At 44.5% G+C, this 25,428-nt stretch overlaps 2 protein-coding genes across 4 annotated transcripts in view; one reads left to right on the top strand and one right to left on the bottom strand.

The window, feature by feature from the left end:
- The window catches only part of LOC137428201 (uncharacterized), a 101,061-nt gene extending 76,949 nt beyond the window's left edge, over positions 1–24,112 (top strand). The window contains exons 2-7 of the mRNA XM_078778790.1: positions 20,236–20,322; positions 21,273–21,416; positions 21,850–21,950; positions 22,295–22,790; positions 23,085–23,498; positions 23,827–24,112. Coding sequence (XP_078634916.1) covers positions 20,236–20,322; positions 21,273–21,416; positions 21,850–21,950; positions 22,295–22,790; positions 23,085–23,459 — 1,203 coding nt within the window. The 3' untranslated portion in view covers positions 23,460–23,498; positions 23,827–24,112. The remainder of the gene's footprint in view (positions 1–20,235; positions 20,323–21,272; positions 21,417–21,849; positions 21,951–22,294; positions 22,791–23,084; positions 23,499–23,826) is intronic.
- Positions 1–25,428, bottom strand: part of LOC137426991 (thioredoxin-like protein 4A) — a 106,724-nt gene that overhangs the window by 68,544 nt on the left and 12,752 nt on the right. The window contains exons 2-10 of one of the 3 annotated variants that reach the window (XM_078778788.1): positions 19,216–19,400; positions 13,393–13,618; positions 13,125–13,212; positions 12,736–12,912; positions 12,339–12,407; positions 11,715–11,783; positions 11,501–11,575; positions 7,034–11,294; positions 1,198–6,799 (exon numbers count right to left, since the gene is read on the bottom strand). The exons of the other annotated variants lie outside the window; for them this stretch is intronic. Coding sequence (XP_078634914.1) covers positions 3,750–6,799; positions 7,034–11,294; positions 11,501–11,575; positions 11,715–11,783; positions 12,339–12,407; positions 12,736–12,912; positions 13,125–13,208 — 7,785 coding nt within the window. The 5' untranslated portion in view covers positions 13,209–13,212; positions 13,393–13,618; positions 19,216–19,400 and the 3' untranslated portion in view covers positions 1,198–3,749. Of the gene's footprint in view, positions 1–1,197; positions 6,800–7,033; positions 11,295–11,500; positions 11,576–11,714; positions 11,784–12,338; positions 12,408–12,735; positions 12,913–13,124; positions 13,213–13,392; positions 13,619–19,215; positions 19,401–25,428 lie in introns of those variants that run through there. 3 annotated transcript variants of the gene reach the window in all.

Below are 25,428 nucleotides of genomic sequence, written 5' to 3'. Positions count from 1 at the left end.
TCGCGGTAAAATCCAACACGTCCATTGTCGGGTCCGTCTGAACCAACCACGGGGCCTAGAACGCTGGGACCGGTCTCAAAAGTTAGGTCTGGATCATATCTCGAAACGCTGGAAGCTGCACCTCTCTGTGATAATCTTGTGGACCATGACAGGAGATCGTGCGACAGCTTCGCATACGCTTCCAGCGCTTCCGCATTTTACCATTCGTGAACACCGTTCGCCCCGCCCATCAAAGCGCGTACGTAAGTTACGTAAGCGTGCACACGTGACCTTGCGCTCCAGCGCGACCATTTGCGCATGCGCAAATATCCATCCACATATTACGTACGCGTGCACACGTGACCTTGCGCTCCAGCGCTACCATTTGCGCATGCGCGATTTTTCAGCGTTAAATGTTCAAGTGCTTCGGCAAACGACTGTCGCACCACCTGCGCATGCGCAGGGTTGACGGGATTGACGCACAAGAATGTTTGGTGCTGTGCGAGAAGGAAATGGCTGTCATGGTCACAAGTGGTCTCGAAATTTGCGCATTTAAATGCCCTACACGATGCCGTTTATTTCGTCAAAATCCATCCAGCGGATCTGAAGTTATATGAAGAAATTCATTTACGTCGTGACGTCATCGCGCGATTGTCGAATGCAGACGTCTTTTCGGAAATTAAATAAAGATGGAAATTCGAAATGAATCATGTCCGCGATCTGCGCATGCGCGGTTTTCTCAGCCGCTTTTCAGTGGCATCGCAGTGCAGCCCATCTGCGCATGCGCCAGCTATTGAAAATTGGGTCGCCACGGCAAAATCCAAGATGGCCGCCAACATGTATGTCTGAACCTTGCAACCTGCATACCTTGAAAAATAAGCGAAGTAGAAACTTCTAACTTGGTGTGTGCGTGTATCTAGGCACAAGGAAGAAAGCCTTCGAAAATTGGGTCGCCACGTCAAAATCCAAGATGGCCGCCACCATATATATGTCTGACCTTGCAACCTGCATATCTTGAGAAATAAGCGAGGTACCAACTTCTAATCTGGTGTGTGGGTGTATCTCGGCATAAGGAAGAACGCTATTGAAAATTGGGTCGCCACGTCAAAATCCAAGATGGCCGCCACCATGTATATGTCTGAACCTTTTGAGCGAAATATCTTGAAAAATAAACGAACTACTAACGTCTAATCTGGTGTGTGGGTGTATCTACGCATACGGAAGAACGCTATTGAAAATTGGGTCGCCACCATATATATGTCTGAACCTTGTAAGCGGAATATCTTGAAAAAGAAACGAACTACTAACTTCTAATCTGGTGTGTGGGTGTATCTACGCATAAGGGAGAACGCTATCGTAAATTGGGTCGCCACGTCAAAATCCAAGATGGCCGCCACCATATATAGGTCTGAACCTCATGAGCAGAATATCTTGAAAAATAGGCAAAGCACCAACTCCTAATTCGGTGCGTGGGTGTACCTAGGCATAAGGAAGAAGGCTATCGTAAATTGGGTCGCCACGTCAAATCCAAGATGGCCGCCACCATATATACGTCTGAACATTGTGAGCGGAATATCTTGAAAAATAGGCAAAGCACCAACTTCTAATTCGGTGCGTGGGTGTACCGAGGCATAAGCAAGAAGGTTATCGTAAATTGGGTCGCCACGTCAAAATCCAAGATGGCCGCCACCATATATACGTCTGAACATTGTGAGCGGAATATCTTGAAAAAAATAAGGAAAGTACCATCCGTCGGAGCACAACTGTGATTGGACAACACCCGTCCCTCTGAAGGACCACATCAGAACACACACAGAACATTCCCCGCCCTCTACATTCATTTCCACCACTCTTCTCAACCAGTTACTTTCATTCTTCCTCCACACATGAACAAACCATCTCAAATTGTCACAGGAATGTCCTCGGAGCGATGTTCGTCCACGTTCTTATAGAAGCCTCTCAGTGGTTGGAGACAGCATAACACCTGGGTTCAACTTAGACACAATGTCATTACAGTCGGCGCCTCCAATAAAACCGTTTAGGCCTATCCGTGACCTTCTGGTATTAACCGGAGTCGCATGACAATATACTCACCTTGTCCAGTATAACCGTCTCATACAGCAAGGTGCACTTTCCTCCACACCTAACCTCCTCAATGCCCATGTCACGACTTCACGTGGAACCCTATCGAATGCTTTCTCCAGATCAATAAACCCAAGAAACAACTTCTTCCTCTTCTCGAAAAGAGAAGTTTCCTTCAAGAAACAACTGAAACCAAGCGGCGTACCTATCTACCATTGAAAACAAAGTCTCACGGCATGTCGACGACATCACGAGAATTAAAAGGTGCGCAGAATTTTCGGGAGAGTTGTTCAAAACGTTGATCATGACATTAGCATTTTAAACACATGTAATAAAAGTGATTTTGTACACACTATTTATTGAAAGATATAGAAGTGACAATGCAAATATTTTTCAAAGATGGTTTTATTTCCAGAGCACAACAGAACGAATCAGAATGACATTGCTGATCATGACATTGGCATTCTAAACACATGCAATAAAAGTGATTTTGTGATAACACAAAGTTCGTTGTTTGTGCACATACAAGTAAGACATTCCGGTGTGAGCTTGCCCAGAGGGGTTCAGTCACATACGCGTCGCATCACCCCAACTCCCTCAAGGCTCACCCTTACATATGTCAGTTGTGGAGGCCATTACTCTCTCTTGTACCAAGGAAAAAGAAATTAAAAAACCTTGGTGTATTGTACCAAGGAAAAAAACAAAAAACCTTTGGTGGATTATGGCAGTTCGTTATATGTGCTCAAATAAGTAAGGTAAGACATCTCCGCTGTGAGCTTGCCAAGAGGGTTCAGTCACACATGCATAGTATCACACCAAATCCCTCAAGGCTCACCCTTACAATGTCATTTGCGGAGGCCATTACTCTCTCTCTTGTATCAAGGGAAAAAAATAAAAACCTTGGTGTATTGTACCAAGGGAAAAAAAAGAAAAACCTCTCTTGTACCAAAGGAAAAAATAAAAAACAACCTTGGTGTATTGTACCAAGGAAAAAAAATCAAAAAACCTTTGGTGGATTATGGCAGTTCGTTATATGTTCTCAAATAAGTAAGGTAAGACATCTCCGCTGTGAGCTTGCCAAGAGGGTTCAGTCACACATGCATAGTATCACACCAAATCCCTCAAGGCTCACCCTTACAATGTCATTTGCGGAGGCCATTACTCTCTCTCTTGTATCAAGGGAAAAAAATAAAAACCTTGGTGTATTGTACCAAGGGAAAAAAAAGAAAAACCTCTTGTACCAAAGGAAAAAATAAAAAACAACCTTGGTGTATTGTACCAAGGAAAAAAAATCAAAAAACCTTTGGTGGATTATGGCAGTTCGTTATATGTTCTCAAATAAGTAAGGTAAGACATCTCCGCTGTGAGCTTGCCAAGAGGGTTCAGTCACACACGCATAGTATCACACCAAATCCCTCAAGGCTCACCCTTACAATGTCATTTGCGGAGGCCATTACTCTCTCTCTTGTACCAAGGAAAAAAAAAAAAAAACCTTGGTGTATTGTAACAAGGAAAAAAAATAAATGCCTTTGGTGGATTATGGCAGTTCGTTATATGTGCTCAAATAAGTAAGGTAAGACATCTCCGCTGTGAGCTTGCCAAGAGGGTTTAGTCACACACGCATAGTATCACACCAAATCCCTCAAGGCTCACCCTTACAATGTCATTTGCGGAGGCCATTAACTCAGTCACTGAGGCAATGGGGGTGGGTCGTTCACTCGCAGCACAGACGTGATGGGGAATAGACTTGGTCTTGTAGGTTCTGCTACCATGAGATGTTCGTGAAGATCTTGCACCTCTTGGTGTGTCGTTACAGTCCCACAATTGATCCACATCAACTCGCTGTTTGTGCGTTGGCATTTGATGAAGAGCTGGTAGCCGACACGTCGAATCGCCGTGGTGTTCTTGTGGCGAAGTCGTGCAATGGCTTTGCGCCATTTGCGCTCAAAGATTTGCCGTTGTTGCTGGTTTTGTTGGTCGCTGCCAGCCGCGGTGAAACCGGTGACAAGGACGTAGAGTCCCCAGGGTCGGTAGTGCATGTCCATTGTGAACTTGAATCCTTGTCCTGTATTGTGGTCAGTGAGCTGTCTCCTCAGACGACACGTTTCACCGATAAAGAAGACTTCGGTGTCCTTGGTGCTCACAAGCAGGTACACGAATCCGTCGTCTGTGTTCAAGTTCACGAGTTGTTGTTTGAACACCCTGTTGACCACACGGATGGGATTGTGGAGAACGTTGAGGCTTTGCAGCAATCCATCTATGAGTGCCCTGAGGTCGGAGGGTTGCCTCAGAAGCGTTCGTATGGCTGTCATCGTGTCCTCCACGTCTCCGACAAAGATAATGTCCGCCAGGCTGCGCACACGACTGAGAACCACCAACAGCATTTCGGGAGACCACAGTCGATACATGCTTTCTCGCTGGCTGATCTGTGTGGCCATGCGAACGCACGTTTGGCCGATGACTTTGTGGATGGTCGTGGCCACAAAATAACACAGTGGCCACTGGTATCTTCGACCCTTCGTCATTCTGCGGCCGACGATGCTTGGCACCGAGTATCTCCGAGCAATGCTGAATGTTCTCCATTCTGCAGGAATGTTTGCAAGGTTCGCAGGTGTCTGTCCCACCGGGATGAGGGTGATCCTGACACGTTGTTGCTGCAGCTGGGGCTGCGCGGCTGGCACGACACCCTTGTCCATGAGGGGTATCTGCCGCACCAGGCACAATTGTCCTTGTGAAAACCGTGGGACATGTTGAGTGTTTGCTGTGTTGTTGTATGTCAGCCGCATAATTGCACCTTCATACAGGAGTAGCTGATGCTGTTCGGAGCAGGAGTAGTTCAGCTTCCGACTGATGTTGAGGTTTGCTGGTTGCCAGTTCCCATTTGTGGTTTCGACCTCATCGACAGCAGCATACGTTGCAGAGTGTAGTGTTCTGTCGCTGCGTTTGTTTTTCAGGAATTGTTCCACCGCCACATCCACGGCTTGCTTCTTCCCGAACACTCGCAATACGTCCGCCGGCACTTCCGTCCATGTTTGAACAAATTGCCGAGGAACACAACGCCGTCGCATGATGTTGCAGAATTCGTCGATGTCTGCATCGCCCAGGTTGTTACGTCGCATCATTTCAATCAGACGGCGTAGCTGATGGTCACGGCTGCAGCGCACGTAATGTTGTAGGATGAGGATGCGAAAAGTGGTCAGCATGTAGCAACTGGTCCATATGGCCTGTCCTTTGATCGGTGCCAGCTGATGGTGGTCACCCGTGGCCACAATTAGAGTTCCACCGAACGGCACGGGGCTTGCGTTGAGCTTCCGCATGACCATGTCCAGAACGGCGAACAATTCGCCGGGAATCAAGCCAATCTCTTCGACGAACATGATCTTGATGCGTCGCAGAGCCTGCATTTTCAGTGGGGACCTGGCCAGGTTGTGCAGGCATTGTTCTGCAATTCGTCGTACCGTGCGTGTTCCAAGATCCACCACCGGCATGCCAGTAATTAGATGGAGGTGTTCACCACCGAGACATCGAGCACGTTCAGATGTATATGCCACGAGAAGTGTGTTGAATCCCAGCGACATGGCGTACACTTGCGACACCAGGAGCAGAAAGGTTTTGCCTGCTCCAGGACCACCGACGAACAGAGGGAACCGAACGGACGCATCGCCTGTGTGTTGGAGCGCGTCAATCGCTGCCACTGCGTTGCCGAGGGCGATTCGCTGCTCCTCCAACGACTCGTCCGATTGGTTTTCTGCTTGCTGGAGAACAGGTGAGTAATGCACAGGTATGCCAGACTTCAGTGCTGCAGGGTCAGGAAAGTTGGGCAGGTTCTGAAGACTCAGGGCATCCACCGCTGCGTGTCGTCGACTCGTTTCCAGCTGCTGTAGTTGTGCATTGGCCGTTTCGCTGATGGCTGCGTCTGTTGCCAGAGGCATTGCTTCATAGATGAAGTCGCCGTCCAGGAAGAAACGCTTCAATCCGGCCACCACCACACGCAAAATCCTTTGGAACTGTCTCGTTCCGATTGGGAGCCACATGAGTTGTTCTTCGATGTATCTGCGTGCCAGTTGGTGAATACTCGCAACGTCAGTTACTCCGTCAGGAATCAGGCCAGCTTTTACAAAAGCACTTTTCAGTTCAGGGCAGGAGTACAGATCAACCTCTGTGTTGAATTTGCCCATGCTGAGCAGGAGATGGACGAGGAAACTTGGCAACACAAACGGTGTCACGGCTGTGAAGACCACGATGTTGTTCTGCACTTTGGTGACGTCGACGAATTTGTGGTAAAAGTTGGACTTTTCACCACCAGCAGCGCCGTCGTGTTCAGCTTGTAGGGGAGCGAATATGGCCCGGTACATTTGAGCAGCCTGTTCAGCACGTGAAGGGATGTCACTTTGCCTTTGTTGTTCCACGAATGCCACAGCGTCCTTTACATGTGCTTGGCGCAGGCGTATTCGTTGCGTGTTCCCGCTGATCCAGGGACATGAGGCGAGGTCGGCGTCGATGTCGTACCGCTTGCACGTTTTCATGCAGAACCACCGGCTGTAGGAGTGCAGATCATCAAACAGCATCAACTCTGGTGGGCGAACGGAGAACTTCCAGGTGCTGTCGAGGTAGTAGTACCCGTCGAGCAGTTGCTGAATGACGATGGTCTGGTTGTATGTAAACTGTCGCCATGCTGGGAGTCCTCGTCGTGCTTGCACTGCTTCCGGTGTCCCTCCTGCTGCTCCCGCTCCTCCTGCTGCAAGAAAAGGGTGTTTCAAAATGAACGGCATGGTTTGTTTAACTCTCATTGCATCAAGTTAAATATAATTTCAATACAAAATACTTTTCTGCACTCATGACAAATCAATGTCCTTTATAAAATGATATAGGTTTTATTTGAAAATGTTACAAAAAAACCATTTCATCAAAAAACGTTCACCTATTCCATGCACATCATTAATTATGTACATCACACGTCAATTCTGCATACCTATGTCGTCCACATGCTGTCCCCCACGTCGTTTTGTCACAGCCGAACGATACTCTGGTGCTTGTGTCGACACGTGTGTGTATTCCACATTGGTCGTGATGAAAGGCAGCCGGAGACTGTGCCACATCATCTCGGGCAAACCAATTTCCTTCGCCATATGTTCTCCTCCAGGCTTGGTGGTCTTCATCGTTTGTCCAGAGGTTTTTGTATTGCTGAGGTCACCGAGCCGCACGTCAACCGTGTCGTGTGGCATGTCCTCGCTGCTGCTGCTGGTGCTTTTGAAATCAGCTTGTCTCTTCTCATCCACACCGGCAGCATACTTGCACACATAGGCCACTTGGAATCGTGTGTCACACAGCTGAACGTTGGTGCAGGATTGCAGAGCGAGCCAGAATCGTGGTATCGTGGGGACGAAGGTTTCCTTGGGTTGAGCCGGGTAAGTGTATTTTCCTCCAGCCAGCGTTCTGGGCACTTTCAACCTCCCAAAAACATCTCGTTTTGCCAGTCCGAGCTCTTCCAACAATTTCAGGACATCTGGATCGTACAGGTTTGGTCGTTCATCAAAGTCGTACTCGAACGAAGGTGGGTGTTGTTGAACACGACACTTCCAGGTACCGTTGGCCATTTTCCTCTGACACCGGTTTTGTGCGTGGCTGCAGTCATGCACCTGTACTTTCATGCACAGAGCGTACATGTCACAGTAGTCGTCAAAGGTTTCGACGAAGCCGTCTTCCAGTAAACACCTCATGGTCATACGAGCACTTTTGCTGAAGATGTGCGAGATCTGACATCGTATCCGGCTGAGTTTTGTCTTTTCGTCCTCGTTCTTGACCTTGAGAAAGCCATGGATATGGGGCCGATTACCAGGACTGCCGGTCGACTGAAACTCGTAGCGGGCCCACAGCGTCTGCACCTCTCCACACGGTTGTTCTGGGCTGTGCTCCAGCCAATGTAGAAAGTAGCGGCTGGTTCTCTCCCACGCTCTGCACATGATGACGCAGTAGGACTGATGGATGTGCTCGACGTTCACGTGATGTGGGTTCTTGAAATTGCGACGATACAGCTCCTCGATAGCTCGTGTGATGGGTGCCACTCCAAAGGTTTTGCTGTCATTGCAGGTCGCGGTGATGAAGTAATCAAATCCGCCCATGTCTTTCATCAATGCAGCAAGTCGGTTGACTTGTTGTCTGCCGTCGAGTTCATCAAACTTCATGCAGGTTTCTGTGTTGCTGCTGAATCCGATGTTTGGAGGACGTAGGTGTTCCAGGCCTTTTTTCACAGCGACGACAGCAGAGTTGTAGTTGAGCTGATGGTTCAGCAAAACGTCAAAGGTCCATTGCAAGTATTCACAGTCGTGCGACGTAAGCAGAGAGTTGTCGCGTAAACGAACGCACATGTGATCTTGCAACGTGGCCGTTTGTCCTCCATGACGTCTCTCCAGTTTTGTATACAGAGCAGAGGGCAGTGCTCCGATGATCGACTGTCCCACCGACGACCAGAAAATTGTTGGGAATAACACACCCTCCGGATACAGCAGTGGGATCGTGTCTCCTGGTGTCACCGCACAGATGTGTTGAAGGACTTGCTGCGTTGCCACAGCCGGTTTTCTGGCGTAGCTTGCTCGTGTCATCACTCTCAGGTAGTCGTTGAGTACGAAGTGACCCAGAGTCGAGAGTGTGGCATGTGACGTTTCCGACATGTACAGCGGCACGAGTGTAGATGATGTGGTCAATGTTGGCGCGTCATCCGGGAAGTCGTCTCCAGCAATGACGTACATGTCGGCTGCTTCAACAGCATCTTGAGGCTCGTCTTCAGGATCAATGACATCACCGGGCATCATCACCGGGTTTCTGAGGTCATCAGCAGCGGCACCGGGGACGTTCCTGTCGTCGTTGATGGAGGCACCACCCTCGCCCTGGACGGGGAGATCATCGGTGTCGGCGTCGTCACGCTGTCGGATCAAACCACATGCAGCGTCGTCACGCAAAAGTTGTTTCGCATGTTTTAGGCAGAGTCCAGTGTCACATTGGTATTTGGGTATTCCGTGAGGACAGCGCCAACGCAGAGGAGTTTTGCAGTGTCCGTAGCAGCAGCGATAACCCGTTTTTCCATGCTCTCTGATCAGGAGTATGTCGGGATGGTTCGCACAGCGCAGTTTTGTTTGTCCACCGCACCAATTGATAGCTTCATTCCGAGCTAGGGAGTTGTCACTGTTGTCTCTGGCATATATCACGAGAGCCATTTTCCCGACATCGTGCACTGGTGCTGGTGCTTCAGTTTGTGCTGTTGTCAGATTCTGCCAGCCATGGGTACTGGTCCATCTGAATGCAACGTCCACGGTGTAGGGTGTTTCAACAGGAGAATGAACAGTAAGGGCCAGAAGCAACGACCATTTCGTATCCGCAGATTGTAATGGTAGTTCGGCGACCCTTATGCGGCGTGCTGCTCCCGTGTGTTCAGCCTCTGTTGTGTACACGTGCCTCGTCAGTATCACCACATCGTTGTCAGTAGCTGATAGGATGGTGGACACATCGATATCTTCATTCCGATGCAAATGGTGATGGGAAACCCTTGAGCAATGGTGACAAAGCAGGGTTGCAATCTTCCTTTCAACCAGTGTATGGTGCGGCTGAAGGTATGCATTTTCAACAGATGCATCTATTGCCAGCAACTTTGGAGAAGGGTACTGATTTATGAAGGTCCCTTGCATGTAGTTGCACAAGCGAACGCACAGCGATTGTAGCGTGATGATGATTGGATCCGCTCGAAGTTGCAACGTCGCTCGGACCAGTAGTCTGTGTAGTGGCCGACAGTGGACTATGCAATGCAATGCACACACAAGGGCCCGTCCAGCTGAGTAATCGCAGTGAGGCCTTCGCTGTTGCACGTACGGTACATTGAACGGGGGGTGCCCTTTGTGTTGCACGCTGTGAACCACAACGAGACAGGCAGCGGTTCCATCCGTCTTGCTCCGGACATCGTCGTCAGCGGCAACTTGCTGCTGCCGTGCATCGTTGTCCTCCGCCTCCTCCCCAATGACAGTTTGCCGGGAGTGGAACGCTTTTGCCATTTCATAAGCATCACCGACATGGATGTACGTTCCGGATCTCGAATGCTTTGCGACGTGTTGCTGCACCGGTGGTGGGAATCGCTGCATCACGTTCCTCACGTACTTGCGCCCGTATGTCTGCGATTGACACATGAAGTGTCGGACATCGGATCGCTCGTGTAGTGTCAGAGAGCAAGCTTGCGACTCGTGTTGCTGCATTGTACCTCGTGGCGATTTTGTTCTCAGCGAGAATGTTGACAGTCCTCGTCCATCGCCTTGTTGTTTCACCACGTTGTACGATGTGTTGTACTGCCTCGTATGTCCAACTCTCACAAAGTTTGGAGTCACCACCGCCGGTGCCATGTGGTCAGGATATGTTGTTGGTATGTGCCCGAGGATTGGATGTGTCGGAACGTGGAGGTATTGATGGTCACCTCCTGCGTGCACACTTTTTGAGCACGTCACAAGACACAGGCCACGTGTCGTATCCATGACCAAAGCGGGTGAAACGTACCACTTTAGGTCCTTTGTCTTGTATGGCCAGTTGGGTCTCGCACCTGTGAGGTAGGTGGCATCCGCTTTGAAGCCGTTGAACGATGGGATGAAGGTTTTCAAGTAGTGGTGCAAGGGCAACAGTTCGGCACGCTCCCACAACAAGTCGTCCACGAACAGGTTACACCCCATGGGGCACACGACCGTTGGAAAGGCCGTTTTGTTGAGCAGAGTCTGCATCTGGAGAAGACGTGGTCCATCGACATGCAGCATGTGATCAAATTCACGCAGTTGCTTCGTGATATCAGTGAAGATGGGTTTCTTGGCGGCTAACGATTGCTTAACAGGCCGCGACACATCGTTGTCAAGCAGCATTTGTTTCCACATCTCACGTAGCTCGTCCGATAGCAGTGCAGAGAATTTTGATGGATCCACTGGCTTCTTTCCCGACAGGTATGTCCACAGAACAGCTGGCCATGCAAAAAGCCAGGCGTTTTTCGCATGAATGTCGGTGTCCCTGTTGATATATTGATGACAGTGCCAGCATACAACAGCGTCAGCATTGATGTTCGGCATATCCCCGTGCTTTCGTCGAACAATGTTGTCTGGAATTGGATGTTCCACAAAGTCAAACAGCTCTGTTCCATTTCTGTGACACAATGCACATGTTGGACGACGTACAGGTCGAGCAGCAATGCTGGAATGTCCTCCATCATTGACCTGGAACAAATGAAAGGAAGAGCAACCTAGTTTAATATATAGGCAACATCAAACAAAGCAAAGCATTACTAACTACCATTGCCATTGATAGGACATATATTTATTTATTCAACATCTGTGTTGTGTTTGTGTTGTGTGTTCTTTCAAAGTATCTTTATTTTTCATTATGACATTTAGTAGACATAATGACGACGTAAACTCATTACCTGAGAAACTTGCTGCTCAGCTTCACGCACATGAGTAAGTAAGTGCGTCGGGTCACCATTATGTTGTGTAGGCACCTGGAAAGCAAAGTGAAACAACACCATGATAATGATAAGTAACACACGGGCAAGTTAGTCAGGTCGTGCAATCAATAGTCATAACAGTGATATAAAAATATCAATAGAAACAACATAATTATACGTCAATATTAAATACCTGAGCAATATGCTGCTCAACTTCACGCACATGAGTAAGTACGTGCGTCGGGTCACCATGTGTCGGCACCTGCAAAGCAAAGTGAAACAACGCCATGATAACTTACACTAACACACGGGCAAGTTAGTCAGGTCGTGTAATCAATAGTCGTAACAGTGATATAAAAATATCAATATAAACTACATAATTATACGTCAATAGTAAATACCTGAGCAATATGCTGCTCAACTTCATGCACATGAGTAAGTACGTGCGTCGGGTCACCATGTGTCGGCACCTGCAAAGCAAAGTGAAACAACGCCATGATAACTTACACTAACACACGGGCAAGTTAGTCAGGTCGTGCAATCAATAGTCGTAACAGTGATATAAAAATATCAATAGAAACTACATAATTATACGTCAATAGTAAATACCTGAGCAATATGCTGCTCAACTTCATGCACATGAGTAAGTACGTGCGTCGGGTCACCATGTGTCGGCACCTGCAAAGCAAAGTGAAACAACGCCATGATAACTTACACTAACACACGGGCAAGTTAGTCAGGTCGTGCAATCAATAGTCGTAACAGTGATATAAAAATATCAATAGAAACTACATAATTATACGTCAATAGTAAATACCTGAGCAATATGCTGCTCAACTTCATGCACATGAGTAAGTACGTGCGTCGGGTCACCATTTGTCGGCACCTGCAAAGCAAAGTGAAACAACGCCATTATAGAACGTACTTTGTTTCATGTCGTTTGCAGCAATGTTTGGTTGACACGTCCATCATATCATGCACGTGTAACATGTAACGTGTAACGGGAATGAAATGTTGCTGAAATGCAATCAGAGCTAGTTGTTTTACCTTTATAGTAAATAAATAAATAAATACATTAATAGGGGCTGCAGCATTCAGGTAGGTGAAATAACAGATAGAAGAAAATGTTGACTTTTATAACATAATTTGCAGGTTGTATCATCGACCGACCGACCGACCCCGCTCTGCATTTACACAGGCCAACGACGGGTCACCTGCAATGTATTTATTTGCATTCCAAATGCTGGATCCACGTTAGGTATAGATGTTGTTGCCTCGATGTCCATAGCTTGTGGTTCATCATGTGTTGGATGCACGTGAGGTATAGATGTTGATGCCTCGATGTCCACAGCTTGCGGTTCTTGATGTGTTGGATCCACGTGAGGGATACCCTGCAATAAATGTAAATAATACCAGAGATAGTCACATAATTATTATGCGAAATTGGGTTTCATCAAAAGATGCATTTGTTTTGTTAGCCACAAAAAAAGGACAGATACCATACAATACCATTGTTTACGTGGAATGTCAATTACTATATATTTGTATTCCCAGGCATCGTTCACGTTACAGTAAGGTATGGAGCGTGAGCTGATGAACTTACATGTTGTCTCCTTGCGCAGGTCAATCTGTTATGGCCTCGTTGATGACATATGGAACAGGTTTTCCTTGGCTTGGCTTTCCCCATATTCCTGTTAAGTAATGGAAGGATATGGATATCGGCCACGTACATGTATGAGTAAACAAACATATAACAACATAACTATAGGCCAAAGTTAACTATGCAAAAGTTATTCAACAAGCAAAGCAAGTTCCTTTCGAGTTGCTCGCAAAGATGAATTTGCAATTAGTGTGAACCTGTGACCTCTCACCTTCAACAGCCACCTATGCTTGATCGCACCAGTGATTGCCGACAGTCTTCACCGTCCTCGTACCCTGTGGCACGTCTCGTTGCACCAAAACCAGGACCTGTTTTAGGGGACTAACACACACACTTCACACACTTCACACACTTCACACACAAAAACAATACTTACCTTGGATTTCGTTGTATTTTTTAAAAAGACTCCTTGGCTATTGTGGATACGTCCAGAATGCCTGTTTACAACAAAGACACCACGCACGGGTAGAAAAGTAAGGATTTATAACCTGCGAGGGACCACATTTTCTAACTTTGTAATCACACTTTAAGAAACTAACTAAACTATTGTGTCCGTTGGTCAATTTTGTTGGTCAATACATGGACGAATGTCATGTCAAATCATAAGCATACGTGTGTATTTGGTTATTTGTTGAAGAAAAAGTCATTGATAAAAAGAAGAAATGTTATTGGGGACAGAACAGAACCCTGCAAAGTGTGGACACAATGCAGGTATTCACCACAGGCTCTAAAGAAAAGCTAAGCAGGTAAAAATGATTCTGATCTTGTGTGACATTACATCTTTCATTCCATCTTTCATGATCATTTTGGAGCCAAGCAGGTTCATGAGTCGTTATCAAAATAATTCTAAACCATATGTTCTGGCATGTAACATGACAACGTTAACAAAGGAACATTGACATAATTAATTCGGTGTGAGAGGTGAATTTAATTGATATCAGCGAAAACTCGCCTTAATATCCTAATGACACCAACACATCTCACACTAAGCCAACTGGGAGTCTGATGGAAGACCTCAACACGACATTATAAACATGTTCGTTCACACACACACAGAGAAACACACACACACACACACAGAGAAACACACACACACACACACACAGAGAAACACACACACACAGAGAGAAACACACACATACGCAGAGAAACACACACACACACACACACATACAGAGAAACACACACACACACACACACACAGAGAAACACACACACACAGAGAAACACACATACACACACACACACACACAGAGAAACACACACACACACACACACACAGAGAAACACACACACATATACAGAGAAACACACACACATATACAGAGAAACACACACATATACAGAGAAACACACACATATACAGAGAAACACACACACATATACAGAGAAACACACACACATATACAGAGAAACACACACATATACAGAGAAACACACACACATATACAGAGAAACACACACACATATACAGAGAAACACACACATATACAGAGAAACACACACACACACATACAGAGAAACACACACATATACAGAGAAACACACACACATATACAGAGAAACACACACACATACACAGAGAAACACACACATATACAGAGAAACACACACATATACAGAGAAACACACACATATGCAGAGAAACACACACATACGCAGAGAAACACACACACACAGAGAAACACACAAACACATATACAGAGAAACACACACACATATACAGAGAAACACACACATATACAGAGAAACACACACATATACAGAGAAACACACACACATATACAGAGAAACACACACACATATACAGAGAAACACACACACATATACAGAGAAACACACACACACACATACAGAGAAACACACATATATACAGAGAAACACACACACATATACAGAGAAACACACACACATACACAGAGAAACACACACATATACAGAGAAACACACACATATACAGAGAAACACACACATATACAGAGAAACACACACATATACAGAGAAACACACACACACACATACAGAGAAACACACACACACATATACAGAGAAACACACACACACATATACAGAGAAACACACACACACATATACAGAGAAACACACACACACATATACAGAGAAACACACACACATATACAGAGAAACACACACACATATACAGAGAAACACACACACATATACAGAGAAACACACACACATACACAGAGAAACACACACACATATACAGAGAAACACACACACATATACAGAGAAACACACACACATATACAGAGAAACACACACATATACAGAGAAACACACACACACACACACATACAGAGAAACACACACATATACAGAGAAACACACACATATACAGAGAAACACACACATATACAGAGAAACACACACATATACAGAGAAACACACACACATACACAGAGAAACACACACATACACAGAGGAACACACACATATACAGAGAAACACACACACATATACAGAGAAACACACACATATACAGACAAACACACACACATATACAGAGAAACACACACACATATACAGAGAAACACACACACATATACAGAGAAACACACACACACATACACAGAAACACACACACATATACAGAGAAACACACACATATACAGACAAACACACACACATATACAGAGAAACACACACACATATACAGACAAACACACACACATATACAGAGAAACACACACACATATACAGAGAAACACACACACATACACAGAGAAACACACACACATACACAGAGAAACACACACACATACACAGAGAAACACACACACATACACAGAGAAACACACACACATATACAGAGAAACACACACACATATACAGAGAAACACACACACATATACAGAGAAACACACACATATACAGAGAAACACACACATATACAGAGAAACACACACATATACAGAGAAACACACACACACACATACAGAGAAACACACACATATACAGAGAAACACACACACATATACAGAGAAACACACACACACATACACAGAAACACACACACATATATACAGAGAAACACACACATATACAGACAAACACACACACATATACAGAGAAACACACACACATATACAGACAAACACACACACATATACAGAGAAACACACACACATATACAGACAAACACACACATATATACAGAGAAACACACACACATACACAGAGAAACACACACACATATACAGAGAAACACACACACATATACAGAGAAACACACACATATACAGAGAAACACACACACACACATACAGAGAAACACACACATATACAGAGAAACACACACACATATACAGAGAAACACACACACATACACAGAGAAACACACACATATACAGAGAAACACACACATATACAGAGAAACACACACATATACAGAGAAACACACACACACATATACAGAGAAACACACACACACATATACAGAGAAACACACACACATATACAGAGAAACACACACATATATACAGAGAAACACACACACATATACAGAGAAACACACACACATATACAGAGAAACACACACACATATATAGAGAAACACACACACATATATAGAGAAACACACACATATACAGAGAAACACACACACATATACAGAGAAACACACACACATATACAGAGAAACACACACACATACACAGAGAAACACACACATATACAGAGAAACACACACATATACAGAGAAACACACACATATACAGAGAAACACACACACACATATACAGAGAAACACACACACATATACAGAGAAACACACACATATATACAGAGAAACACACACACATATACAGAGAAACACACACACATATACAGAGAAACACACACACATATATAGAGAAACACACACATATACAGAGAAACACACACATATACAGAGAAACACACACACATATACAGAGAAACACACACACATACACAGAGAAACACACACATATACAGAGAAACACACACATATACAGAGAAATACACACATATACAGAGAAACACACACACACATATACAGAGAAACACACACACATATACAGAGAAACACACACATATATAGAGAAACACACACACATATACAGAGAAACACACACACATATACAGAGAAACACACACACATATATAGAGAAACACACACATATACAGAGAAACACACACATATACAGAGAAACACACACACATATATACAGAGAAACACACACATACAGAGAAACACACACACATACACAGAAAAACGTGCACACATACAGAGAAACACACACACATACAGAGAAACACACACACATACAGAGAAACACACACACATACAGAGAAACACACACACATACAGAGAAACACACACACATACACAGAAAACCACAGACAGAGAAACACACTGACAAACACACACACATGTTTTTTAAAAAGACTCCTTCGCTATTGTGGATACGTCCAGAATCCCTGTTTACAACACCACGCACGGGTATAAAAGTAAGGATTTAACACCTCAACAGGAATTCAGGAAGACCTCAACACATGACATTATAAACATGTTCGTTCACACAGACACACAGTAATACATACACACATAGAGACAGAGACACATAGATACACAAAGAGAGACACAGAGATAGACACAGAGACACACACACTCACAGAGACACACACTCACAGAAATACACACACACTCACAGAGATACACATACTCAGGGAAAACACGCACACATCCCCCCCACCCCTAACACACATCCCCACACACACACCCCCACCCCCACACACAGACATTCCCCCTACCCCCCACAAACATACACACACACACAACCGAACCCCCTCCATACGCACACATATCCCCACCCACACACACAGACCTCTACACACATGCACATCCACACACAAACACCCCTACACCCCTCCCCCCACCACACATACACACACCCCCCACCTCCACACATACACACACCCCTCCCCCCCACACACACACATTCCCCCTACCTCCCCCCCCCACATACACACATATCCACCCTCCCCACACACAAACACCCCCACACCCCTCCCCCCACCACACATACACACACCCCCCACCTCCACACATACACACACCCCCCACCTCCACACACCCCTCCCCCCACACACACACACATTCCCCCTACCTCCCCCCCACATACACACATATCCACCCTCCCCACACACACACCCCCTCACCCCTCCCCCCACCACACATACACACCCCCCACCTCCACACATACACACACACACATCCTTGTGAGCGGAATATCTTGAAAAATAAGCAAAGTACCAACTTCTAATCTGGTGTGTGGGTGTATCTAAGCATAAGGAAGAACGCTATTGAAAATTGGGTCGCCACGTCAAAATCAAAGATGGCCGCCACCATGTACGTCTGAACCTCGTGAGCGAAATATCATATCATGGCAAACCCTTCGAAAAAAAAAAAAAGAAGACTTTTCCACTTTTGGGTCTCCGTCCGAAGCCACGCTCCTGCCTTTACAGCCCGGAGGTTCCACCGTAGGGCGTAAAGGCAGGCACAGGGAAAAGCAAAGGCACACGTGTTTTTGGTGGGGTAATATCCCCCCCCCCCCCCCCCACCCACACCCCCCACCTCCATACGCACACCACAACCTCCCCCCCCCCCACACACACACACACACACATCCATCCCCCACACCCCCCCCCCTCCACACACACACACACATCCGCCCCCCCTTCCATACGCACACCACAACCGCCCCCCCCCCCCCACACATACACACACATCCATTCCCCCCCACACACATACACACACATCCATTCCCCCCCACACACACACACATACACACACATCCATTCCCCCCCCCCCACACACACACACTCAGCATTAAAACACACCAGTTTCCTCTTCTTTCTTATGACTATGAGGGTATAATGAGCCTTCGTTTACATGGTTATGATCACAGCATTAAATAATCATCTCGAGCCGATGACGAGTAAAGCTCGATCCGCCATTACCACGTTATCATACAATCACAATATTTACGTTTCAGCAGACGATCCTTGCTGCAGGCCACGATCTACTTTTGATGGAAAATCACCACAGGCAGAACGAAACAGCTCGAATATGAACGTCGATCAGCAGACAAACGCCAAACTGCCAAAGAGAAGTTCAGGAGCGATGGGTCGCGGTATATACCGTAATGCTGTTGGAAAAGTGGGCGTGGTTTCCTAGGGGAAGATCGAGATTAAATCGACCGTCGTTGGTTAACCAGAAAAATATTTCCAACAGTTGAAATAATTATTGTTTCCATCAGTATCCAACGAATACAATTCGAATTCGAATAAAATCTCAACTGAAAAAAAAAAACCGTTTATTCGTTCTTGGCGCGAAAAAATATATTGCAACAGGTTGCATCATCCAAAATCCACGTTGATGACGCGGTTCTGTAATTTTCCACGCCGACGCCGACGTTTACACGTCACGTGACGTCTTGGAGGTCATGTCTATTTAAGGCTCTCGATTTGCTTGTTCTGTTCCAGTACGTTTGTGATTTCCAGACTTGTTGCAGTACGTTTGTGATCTCCACACTTGTTCCAGTACGTTGTGATCTCGACACGCTTCCGAGGTTACGTACGTTTTCTCATCTTTACCGGTGTGGGTACCTATAACTGTGTCTTTCATAAATAAGAATTTTCCGAATTTTCCGGTTTCACTTTCAGCCATTTTATACAAATGTATCATTAAATATAATATGATTTGGCATGTTCTTCGACTCAAACACGACACTGCATTTACCTATCCGCTATTGTGGATAGGTAAATGCAGTCCGGAAATGTCCGGAAGCGTACATAGCGAGGCGTACATAGCGGCGGCGGAGCGTACATAACGCGTTTTTTTTTTTTTTACAACATGTGTCTTGCTTTACAAGTAAGCAATTACATTACAATACAGTTATGAGTAATACAGTAATTGTGTTTTAAGCTTTGGTTTCGTTATTGCGTTGACGATCGAAGTTGGTTATTGCTTTTTTCCCCCCTGACGATGGACATTATCGGAGAGCAGGTTCATAGAATATTTGTATTCTCGGTGCCATCACATCTCGGATCTTTGTCATCAGGAAGTCGGAGTAAAGGAAGCATTTTTGTGAAGGTGAGATATATCTCAAAACGTTTTATACTTAGTCACTTGATATCGTCAATTTTATAGCCACTTTACATATAACAATCAGACTTTCATTTCATTTGGCCTGTAATTTTAAAGGAACACAATGCTCAGAAATTAATGAAAATGAGAATGTTTAGCTGAAAACGTCACTATAATTACAAGGAACAGTCGAATGAGAATAGTGTGTGTGTGTGTGTGTGTGTGTGTGTGTGTGTGTGTGTGTGTGTGTGTGTGTGTGTGTGTGTGTGTGTGTGTGTGTGTGTGTGTGTGTGTGTGTGTGTGTGTGTGTGTGTGTGTGTGTGTGTGTAACATGTCGGTGGTCCATGGGAATACCATAATTGTGTGTGTGTGTGTGTGTGTGTGTCTGTGAATAAGAGACAGAATTGTGAGGAACAGAAATGAAAAAACGAGGTGTGTGTGTGTGTGTTTGGTTGTTTGTTTGGTTGCTCGGTTGGTCCATGAGAATACCATAATTTTGTGTGTGTTTGTGTTTGTGTGCGTGTGTATAGGAAATGTTTGGTTGTTTGGTTGGTCCTCTAATCTGCTGATAAAGAATATCAAAGTTGTATAAAAAAAAATTGTGTTGTGGATCTAAATGAAAATTGGATGCAACATAAAGATTGAATGTAATTCGCATGTCAATATAAATATAATCAACAACGCTGGAGCTGTATTAAATTATATCATTTTGTGTGCTCAATAAATAGGCACTACAATTACAATTACAATACATTGTGTGAATTACAAATGTACACATGGTGTCCTTTCAACGTCATAATGTAAATATTATTTTCCCTTCCATGTAATATGTAATATGTAACATGCAACATGTGACTCTGACTGTGTACGTGTACGCTGTCCTTTGTTCTTTTGTTCCGTATGGCATTTGTAATGACTGTGCAAATTGACTTAATAATTAATGAATGATTTTACAGATGTCACACATCCTAATGAAATACTTGAAAGACAACGACTTGGAGATGGCTGTGCAGCGTGCCATGCGTCCAGGCACCAGCATGATTTCGTTCACCCGATTGCGGAACGTTAAGTGTCAAAATTTGACATATATGATGGCCCAGGTAGGTGAAGTGAAGTGAAGTGAAGTGAGGTGAAGTGAAGTGTACTATTTACACTACATAATTATACACTTACTTTTCCGTTTTTTATTTCAAACGGGATTACAATTAACAGTGCCATATTAGTTGGCATGTCAACATTATATAGTAAGTGATAAATAATGCATTATTTGACGTCGTCGTCACGCCATTTGTCATTGCAATTGCAAAGCAAACGGTTTTGCTGTTTTTTTTCCAACTTTCAAGGAAATCAATAATTATTATGCATTTTTGAAAGCTACGTTCATTAGTAATGAAGTTTTAATGTTCACAACAAATTAACACCCCATGTATGATTCTATATCTATCTATCCAAATAATATAATATAATATATAATGTTGATCAACTCACTAACGAACTAACTAATTATATTTATCCAATGTTTATGACTTGCAGCTTCTTCACATCAAGGTTGGCTCACCAACCAGAATGCCGACATCTACTGTCGGCAAAATCAGAAAAGTGGAGATGCTATTCATGCATCTGATACTACTCAGGTGTGTATCATTTGTTTGTGTATGTATGGTGTTTAACAAATATGTAGAGTGTGTGTTGTGTATTTTACAGAATGTTTACATAAATGGTGTTGTAACCTATTGTATTGTATTGCTTGCACCTTGTCATGTCTGTGATCTTTAGGAAATGAAAACCTCCATTGATTGATTGATTGATTTGACATCGTTTCATGTGAAACGTATGTGCTGTGCTGTGCTGTGCACATTGGTAGCAATTTTCTGTAGTGCCTGTCGTAAAGCCTGTCGTAAAGCCTGTCGTAAAGCCTGTCGTAAAGCCAGCCTGTCGTAAAGCCGACTATACATTCGCATTTTCATTGTTGTTGCAGAGAAATCCGTGACGGCACTCTGTTTTACATCAAGTGTAAAACGGCCAAGGACAGCAATAAGCTTTTCCTGAAGCAAAACCAACGATGGATCGGGACATTTGTCCTGGTGAATGAACCTGTTTACTTTGACACGGAGTTGTTCGGCATTCCATTGGTAGAAACGGATTGTCCATTTCTCCCCATCACACCCGATTGGCAAGGCATAGAAATTGTTACCCATTCTGCGGCTCGTGTCGTGGATGGCAAAATGAGTGCGCTGTACTCAGTTGTCGATGACATGATGCTGGGTCATGAAAGCATCGAGTTCGGATGTGGCAATGCAGCATGTGATGGTGTCCATTCCAACACAAAACCTTGCTTTTCGCTGGATGGAGGAATGTCGACTGCTATGTCTGTTTTTAGTTGCAGGATCTCGTCTCGGGAGATGAACATAGTCGCCGTGAAGTATTCATCGCGAGATCTGGGGACTTACTTTTTGCACCCAGCTTACCTCATGGTAAGACTTTGTTTACATCAACGTTCAACAACATTGGCCCTTTAGAATTTATTTTTTCTTTCATGTCAGTGTAATATTGTAATTGAAATTATGATTGTAATGAGGGGCCAGCAACATGTGCAGTAAGTAATGCAATGTAATGTAATAGTTGTGTAAGTAAACTCACTAAAGTTTAACACTACACTACACTACTACTGTGATATGGTCCTTGATATTGATAAAGACAACAATGAAAGTAGTGATCGTTGCGACACGCAACATGCATGTCAAACAAATCGTGTTCTCCTTTTGCAGAGTGGAGAAAATGTGACAGTCTGGGACGAAGACGACATTCGCAAACACGTGCGTTTAGTCCTGCATCATTATGCAAGTGCTGGCATAAAATGGATTATTGCTGGCTGGAGCAAACCTTCCCAAAAAAGTGAACAGACGGTTGCGGTTTCCAGACTTTTCCACTTGTCCCTGGTCAAGCCGGAGCGTCGATTGGCCGACGCGCCGATAATGCTTCCCCCCAAAAAGGCCTTGCCAAATCCTACAGTTGATGCAATCGATGACACAGAGGACCCTTGTCAAAGTCAAGAAGACATCGGGGAATCGATCCATGTTGTGCCACCTGCTCTTGTTGGACGAGGTGACAACGTCATTTTGGAGCCATCCCAATCACCTTGATTTCCCCCCCCCCCCCCCAAGGCCAACCACGACAACGAGGTACGTGCACATCCATGACCCATGCATGCCTGACAACAGAGCAACCCATTTTTTGCTGTGAATGTGAATAAACACACAATGTAATGTCGCACACAACACAACACAACCCCTTTTTCAAGAAAGAAAGAGCAGCTTGGTAAATTTTCTTTTTGTTCACTTAACTTGAATTACACGATCGTCACTACAAGTAAGTGTAGTTTAGTTTTCAGGATTTCATGGTTTTTGTACTCCAGGATTTGTCAAACACAACAATGTCATACGTCATATGTCATACAAAACTTTTGTATACTTCACTGATTTTCTGGTACTACAAACATTTTTTTTGCAGCCTTTGCAAATGCATGGGCAACATGTGAAGTTGAGGTTGCCGTCCAAGTGGAGCAAGCGTGTGGATCATTGAAGACATTTCTGGTTTTTCTTTCCCATTGAAAAGAATGTCAATTGAAAGACATTTCCTTTATTGCAATTTTGCAAGTTTTTCCTTAATAAATATACACATTTTGTTACATATACCTTTCCATGCATACGTACATGGTGTTCGTTTGTTTTTTGCCTGTATACATGCATACGTACATGATGTTGTTTTTTTTGTTTAATAAACACGTTTTGGTCCATTTGGAGTTTGCTTGTCTATGGCCGTTGACATAGATATGTATATTTTAAACATTGCTTTAATCACAATAATATTATTTTGTGCCATCACAATAATATTAATTTGCACAATCATAATAATTAGCGATGCATGTTGTGCCACCTGTTGTTGTTGGACGAGGTGACAACGTCATTTTGGAGCCATCCCAATCACCTTGATTTCCCCCCCCCCCCCCCCCCCCCCAAGGCCAACCACGACAACGAGGTACGTGCACATCCATGACCCATGCATGCCTGACAACAGAGCAACCCATTTTTTGCTGTGAATGTGAATAAACACACAATGTAATGTCGCACACAACACAACACAACCCCTTTTTCAAGAAAGAAAGAGCAGCTTGGTAAATTTTGTTTTTGTTCACTTAACTTGAATTACACGATCGTCACTACAAGTAAGTGCAGTTTAGTTTTCAGGATTTCATGGTTTTTGTATTCCAGGATTTGTCAAACACAACAACGTCATACGTCATATGTCATACAAAACTATGCCACCCCACTCCATGCATCATGTTATTTGCAATTTTTGCCTAGTGTGTCAACTACACCAGACAAACCTTAGGCATTATCAGAATACACCCCTCTTTATCCTTTAGTTCAGTGGGGATACTCTTTTTTTAAAAGAACAAAACAGCATTTCGGGTAACTAAATATAACTACTTTTTAAACGACTACTATCATTGATGGTCGAAATGAATGTTTTTGAGATTCCAAGTTTAAAAAAAAGAAATGTTTTTCAGCGACGCATCCATACGTACGCGACGGAAGCACATCGATTTTTGTGATCCCGCACGAAAACCAGCACGTACGTGATGCCATAAATAACGTATAACGAGGAAGGGACCAACACACACCGCGCCACACCACGTAACCCCGGCAGGGGCATTTTATTGTTTATCGCATCATACGCCGCATCCATAAATACGTACCCATCGCAAGTTCGTTTTGTGGAATGGAAGCACGTATACGCACACGTAACGACGTTCCATCCACGGTGTATCGCACGATACCACACCGTATACCATAGGTCTTTTAAAAAGCACATTAGCCTTTCGTGTGGAGTGGATAATTTATTTTTTTTAAATAACAAAACAGCATTTCGGGTTCACTAAATCTAACTACGTTTTTTAACGTTTCCATTTTCAGCACACACACAGCACAAGCACAAGCCAAGCACAATCGTCTTTAGCGTCCCTCAAAAGGACCTTGCCATGCGTTCGATTATTTGTCACGCGCGTCGGTGCGGCGGGCACCCACCCGATATTTTCCACACGCACGGGCA

Source organism: Myxine glutinosa, chromosome 5, assembly GCF_964187855.1.
Source record: "Myxine glutinosa chromosome 5, kmMyxGlut1.1, whole genome shotgun sequence".
Taxonomy (NCBI): Eukaryota; Metazoa; Chordata; class Myxini; order Myxiniformes; family Myxinidae; genus Myxine; species Myxine glutinosa.
This window is presented reverse-complemented; position numbering and strand designations above follow the sequence as displayed.